Here is a 7,118-nt window from a genome sequence, read left to right as displayed (position 1 = left end):
TAATTGAATGGAAGGGTATAATATAAAGAATTAAAAGATCAACATTTGTATCGCTAACATATTAATAACGGGTACAGATATAGCAACTAAAAGCATAAAGAAGTTGAATTTAAACATTTATATTGATTATTGTAATTGAAAAAATTATATTTTCATATAATATGAGAGTCATAGTAGAAAGTAGTCAAAGTTTCATGTTGAAAGGTTTAAATATTTTTTTTTTTTATCGTTAGTAAAAAATAATAAGTTAATAAGAAGAAATAGAAGAAACAATAAAATAAAATTCCAGGCAAAGAATTCATTTTTTAAAAACTACTAATTTTGTTTCATTTAATGAAGTATATAAGTAAATTAAATAACAGTTATATTAAACATTTTACGTCATTTTGTTTGTGTATGTGTTTGTATATGAACTGAAATCGACACAATGGGAGACACTGGCAGCCGATAGGCAACTTTGGAGGCATACCGTGAGCACTGTGGTGTTTGCTTGTGAGAGGAGACGGAAAGAAATGCTCGATACAGAACGGGACGAGCTCAAAGCCCGACCACCTGTTACCATATATTAGAACGATGTCAAAGGAGTTGACCTACAAAGAATTTGGTCGTACATGCGCTGCAAAAATTGGCTATGTCAGTCACTTGAGATCACAAAAGTTTTTAGTAGTCAGATCTCAATCGCTGTGGCCGAATACAGTCGGGTAACATATAAAGTCTTTGTATAAAAAAAAGTTGTATAATAAGAAATACTTCGAGCTACATACAAATCTATAGTTTCTTTTCATTATTACCTTTGTCTTATATTCCGTAAGATAATATATCCATCCTTATATATCCTTTGTTGCTATACATAGAGTTCTACTAAGTTTTGTTTCTAAACTGTCCACGTAATTACATTGTTCTTCAAAAAAACAAAATTCCAAGAAAACATTACAATGAAAATACATACCGCTACATAAAAGTAATGAGAATGGAAATGCTTGCGTAAAAATTCAATCATTTCAAAAGCTTTACAAAGATTTCTAACAGCGGGGCTTAAATGAAATTACAGCATTGTTTCGTCGCTTTTACTGAATGTAAGTATATTTTGATACCTTTTAGATTCTCTTCTTGTTCATTACTCTTATACATATTTAACTATACGAAAGTCTTTTCTTTGTTTTAGAACATAATGTTATTTTTACCTTAATAATTACTATGGTAGTGTGATATCGATAATATTGTTAACTTAAATGCTTAATAGACTATAGACTCAAAGCGTACTATTATTCGGTATTTATTTCTAGTAATTGTTGTACTTTTTATTGGCTCGCAAAAGACCGCAATCATATTTAAGAGCAGAATTAATGCAGTTTATGGAGCACGCTTCCCTTGAATATGCCTATTCATTCTGGATTTTGCATTTCTTGGATTGTGATGCTTAGTATTCACACTGGGAGTACATTTCACGCTGTGTGCTTGAAATGAGTACTGAGAAATAGTTCATAGTTACCCAAAAACACCTTATAAATAAATTTGCAGAAGATTAAGAACGCCAATCTGAGTCGATGCTCAAAACTGTACGTCACCAATGGTTTTTGTAATAATCGTTCAACAATTCAACCTAATATTTGGCTGAGCAATCTAAAGCGGAATTGAATGAATTATGAATGAATTATTCTTTATTGCACACCATAAACAAAAAAAAGAAAGTAAGACAAAATTAATAAAATACAAAAAAAAGAATTAAAAAAATAAAAGAATAAAATTGATTGATATAATATTTATATAAATCTAAAAATATGTGAACTATAGGATATCCTAACAAAAGCCTACAAAACCTAATTTAAGCCTATAAAAAGTACATAGGTATAATACACAATTATAATTTAATAATAATTACTTCAAAATATAAAAATTAAATACTAAAATATATTTTAATATTAAAACAAGTACATACAAAAGTCGTGTAAAGTGTCATCTAAAGTCATTTATTACATATTAGAAAGGAAATATTAAAGATAATAAAATTGAAAACAGACACTTTGCAGTGAATAATTATTTAATTGGTCTACGACTATCAGACGTCGAAAATTACGACTTACGAGTGAGTTATAATTGCCACCCTACAGTTTCACTGAGCTCAACGTGGGACGGTATAATAATATAGTCAAATGAGCGTCGGGAACAGTTAGCCTGAGAGGTGGCATGATTTATTTACTTGGATATCTTTATTGTGCTTCAAAGACTGTTTTACATAATGGTTCAGTGATTATATACAAAAAACAGACTGAATAATGCAAATGAATCCAGAACATATCCGAAAATCAACCTTCTCGGTTGGTCTCGAATTTCTAAGTAGCTCGTATGGAAAAGGAGGCCTAAGAAGTCTATCTATGATTTTAATTGCCAATGATATCTTTAAACTAGACAGAATGCGACATTGAAACTAAAGAATTCTCCTTTACGTATATTTCAACCTTAGATAACAAGAAGCGTGTTAATCTCGTGAATACCAAAGTAAACTAATGTAGGTACTATACTTATAGGTAGTCTTTTGTGATTTAGAGGTATGTACCAGGTGTATACATTTTTGTTATGGTTAGTTAGCATTAAAGAAAATAAAAGCTTTTGGCGGTCAAATATGTACAAAAATAGCTATACCATAGATATTTTCTATTAGGTACTTATTGGGTGGATTCGCTGTTTAATAAACACATTTGCCATTCTTAAGGTTTATGCTAAAATTGTAATAAATTTTATCGAAAGCGATTTAGTGGATTGGCTGCGAAAGCGTATCGGACAGAGAATTTAACAAAGTTACTTTCTCATCTAATTTTCTTTCGATTCATTAATGTTCTAAATAGTCACACTTAAAGAATATAAATATTTTCACTGGCAAGCGCCATCTAGGCACCATTTGAAAAAACGTCTAAGAAAGGCTTTTGCTTAAATATTTAGCAACCTAATTAAAATTATAAAATACTCTTTGAGATTATAAATGGGGTGTCTATGAATCAGAAGTACCCTTTTTAAATTAACGATTACACAAAATGATAAAAGGAATTGTTCTTGATATGTTTTTTTTAAAGATTAAAGTAGTAGATGTGTTAGTACAAATTATTATTTCTTAAAATAAAAAATCTGTTAGATTATCAATTAATAAATTATATTTTTATTCTGTGCTTTGTTCTCAACTCACTTAAATAAATTATAATCTGTTCTAGAAAAAGATTTGTTTATTATTAACTAAACGTCAACATGTTTGTCTATTATCCATTCTGTCAAATTGCCGCAAAGTCGAACTATGATTATTTAAGATTTTACTTGTTTTTAAAAGTGTAATTTAAGATTTTACAATTTGACCATGAATTTGTCAGAGGAAAATAATTTTTCAAATGGCCTTCTATATGTGGGCTTTAATCAGGACCAAGGTAATAGCTGATTAAATTGTGAGACGTCGAAAGTAATTGCATACCTACTTTTTATTGTCTGGTGATGATATTCTTTACAGTTATTTCGTAAATTTTTTGTGTCGTAATTGTTACAGGCTGCTTCGCTTGTGGAACGGAAAATGGATTTAGAGTGTTTAATAGCGACCCACTTAAAGAAAAGGAACGTCAAAATTTCGCAGAAGGCGGATTATCATACGTCGAAATGTTGTTTAGGTGTAATTATATGGCGTTAGTCGGTGGAGGCAAGACTCCCGTGTATCCTCCAAACAGAGTAATCATATGGGACGATTTAAAAAAAGATTCTGCAATATCCTTAGATTTCAATAGCCCTGTCAAAGCTGTGAAATTGAGAAGAGATAGAATAGTCGTTGTGTTGGGTAAATACTGTTTATTTAACTGTATATCGTTGGTAATGACGGACAAAGAGTAATTATGATTAATTTATTTTGCAGAAAATTTGATTAAAGTTTACACATTTACTGCACAACCCCAATTACTACATGTGTTTGAAACATGCCAAAACACTCGAGGGCTCTGTGTTGTATGTCCGAACAGTAACAATGCCCTTGTAGCATATCCTAGTCGTAAAACAGGACATGTTCAGGTAAGAAAATAGTTTTCCTAAATTTTACATTAAAAATATAAATTAACACACTTTTAAACAAGAGCAACGGCAGACTAGTCTTGTTAGGAGGCCAGACAACAAAGCAGAGTGATGCTTCCTAGTTCAAGAGTTGTTGAAAATTTACAAACTTTTTATACAATTACCATTTGTACATAAAAGAGTTTATATTTATTAAGTTGAAATCTGGCCATTAAATTTAACTGAAATAAACATACATTAAATATAGAAATGTATGAGGAAAATAAAGTATGTAATAAGTGTGTACATAATAAAAGCAATACAAAAGTGAAACTGGAAAATAAACTGTACAAACAGGGGACGGAGTACCTGTAGTAGTCATTTTATTTTAAAAACGGTAAAATCCTTGATGTATATTTTTTTGTATTTTATGAGTACGGGACCTTTCAACTATTTATTCATCTCTTAGACAAGTAATAAGTTCTATGAGGAAAATGAAGGTGTAAGATCCTCCAAGACCTAGAGACCCCATAGTCTGCCACTGATCAATAGTTCCAAGATTTTTAAAAATATGTAACTTTTAAGAAAATGTCAATTTTCCAAAAAAAATTTCAATCTTATGTTTTCGAAATATAACTAATTTTGAGCTTATTTCGTAAAATTATATATTAAGCAATTCAAATAAAACATTTGATAAAATAAATAATCATTATCAGATAATTGTTTGTTATTGTGAAATGTTTGGTCAGAACAAAACAAATACTGATGAACTTATATAATCAATAAAACAACTTAGTAACAATACACCGTAATGTATCAGTAAATAGATAAATACTGAGTTGACATATTTTCGACTTTGACTATGACTTTGAAAAAAAAATAGCTTATGAATATGTATAATATAATCTTGCTAACCTTCTGGTACGCAAACTTTGTTGAAAACACTACCATCCATCCATAAACAAAACTGGTTTTTCCTGAATGACAGATGTGAGATAAATAATAATCTTGAAAAATATTTTGAGTATTCTTTGAGAAATTTGATATTGCTATCTTTAAGTAATAACTATCTATCAACTATCCTAGTAATAGGCCAATATAGATATTGCCTACACTGATAATTTCAATGGCAGATTTGCAGGATATTTTTATAAAGAAATAAGATTTGTAGTATTTAATCTAAAATGTCAACCAATTACACCAATAACATGAAGTAATCTATTTGATAAGTAGTTTCAATTTCTTACAATGAAATGGCTCATTTGTCACGGGTTTAAATTAAATAGATATAAATGTATGTTTAATATTTGTTTGTTTTCTCTGTAATATAACAGTTGGTGGAATTAAGTAGTCATGCAGGAACTAGTACTGCGCCAGAAGGTCACCTTATCGCGGCACATGAAGCTCCCCTCAGTTGTCTAGCCCTTAATGTAGGGGGTACAAGGTTGGCCACAGCATCTACGAAAGGCACACTCATCAGGGTATTTGATACTAGTACCGGGCAAAAGTTAGCAGAATTAAGAAGAGGCGCGCACCAGGTATAGATTAATAGAAATATAAAATTATACATATTGCCATACACAAGTTTACATTGGGAATTAAACAATTTCCCTCATACTCTCAAATATAGTAACTTTCCCATTGTTCTGCTTAATTCAATTGTTTTTTCACAGACTAGATTATTATTAGCATTTAACTCCTCTATAGTTTCTCATGCCAGAGAATAAGCTATCTAAAATGAATTAAATTTCTTATTTATTCAAGGTATTTGCTATCTATATTCCAAATTTAAACTAATCTTGTCCAGCTTTTTTTCAGGACAGATCAAGTTATAAACATCACGCTTTTGTGTTCAATAAAAACTGTGGAGTTGTTCAATATAAAATAATTCATTTACTTTTTTCCCAGGCAACAATATATTGTATAAACTTCAATCACACAAGCACTAACCTCTGTGTAACGTCAGACCACGGCACAGTACATATCTTCAGTCTAGAGGATGAAAAGTTAAATAAACAATCAAGTTTGGCGACGGTTAATTTCTTACCAAAATATTTTTCAAGTAATTGGAGCTTCTGTAAATTCACCATACCTAATGGTCCACCATGTATTTGTGCATTTGGTGTGGATAAGAGTTCTATTATTGGTGAGTACTTCAATTATTAAATAATTAAATTGTTTTCACTTAAAATATTACTTGTATTGAATTACATCTTTCAAAGTAGGTAATTTTGCTTAGTATAACTGCTATATATTTATAATTGAGAGATATTATTATATTTTTATAATATCAAAGCAAATACTTTGTCTACATATAAAACAATTTTATGTTCATTTAAAAAAAAAGATAATATACTTAGATTATTGACAAAACAATTACAAATTCATAATAAAGCAAAAGCCTCTTTTCTACTTAAAGAGAAGGTTTATATCATTATGCTCCTACAGAATGGTAAAATTCCATTGAAATTTTAAGCAACAATTTGACTAATCTATGACTTAAAGAGTCAGTCAGTAATTAACATTTCAAAGACTTTGTTCTATTGACAGTTAATAGACAATTTACTTAGCTATTAATTATGAATAGAATCTCAGGAAATGACAGAGAACTTTCTTTCCATTACAGTGATATGTGCAGACGGCTCATACTACAAATATAAGTTTAATGAGAAAGGAGAATGTACTAGAGATGTGTATGCTCAATTCTTGGAGACATCGGAGGATAGATAAATGTGATATGCTACGTAATAAATTTGGAATGTGATTAATGAAATTAGCATCAAGTTAGGTTTAACCTACCCTTTCAATGCTTATATTGGTACTGTGTTAGGTAACTAATTTCTTTTTCAATTATCAAATGTGTTTGTCTCTTTATATGTGATAAGACATCAGTACTTTTTTTTCCCGTCTGTACTGTAATTAGAACTGCATAATACTTTATACAATAAAACATGAGTAGCAAAATTATTAAATTAATATAAGAAAAATGAAATATTAAAAAAAATATATTGTGTAGTTCTAATTAAATACATATCTTTATATATATATTTTTTAACATAAATTAAGGTATACATTGTAAATCTTATCATGGCTCTGTATTA

The 7,118-nt window shown here is 29.4% G+C and overlaps 1 protein-coding gene across 1 annotated transcript; it reads left to right on the top strand.

Moving 5' to 3' along the window:
* The first annotated feature begins 3,233 nt into the window (after window positions 1-3,233).
* Window positions 3,234-6,902, top strand: LOC124529965 (WD repeat domain phosphoinositide-interacting protein 3-like). Its single transcript, XM_047103926.1, has 6 exons — window positions 3,234-3,413; window positions 3,530-3,811; window positions 3,887-4,038; window positions 5,352-5,555; window positions 5,926-6,163; window positions 6,644-6,902. Exons 1-6 carry the CDS (start codon window positions 3,347-3,349, stop codon window positions 6,745-6,747), a joined length of 1,047 nt encoding a protein of 348 aa, XP_046959882.1. The 5' UTR covers window positions 3,234-3,346; the 3' UTR covers window positions 6,748-6,902.
* The last annotated feature ends 216 nt before the right edge of the window (window positions 6,903-7,118 follow it).

This window comes from Vanessa cardui, chromosome 5 (genome assembly GCF_905220365.1).
Source record: "Vanessa cardui chromosome 5, ilVanCard2.1, whole genome shotgun sequence".
NCBI classification, from domain to species: Eukaryota; Metazoa; Arthropoda; class Insecta; order Lepidoptera; family Nymphalidae; genus Vanessa; species Vanessa cardui.
The sequence above is the reverse complement of the archived record's forward strand: the minus strand, read 5'-3'. Positions and strand labels throughout refer to the sequence as shown.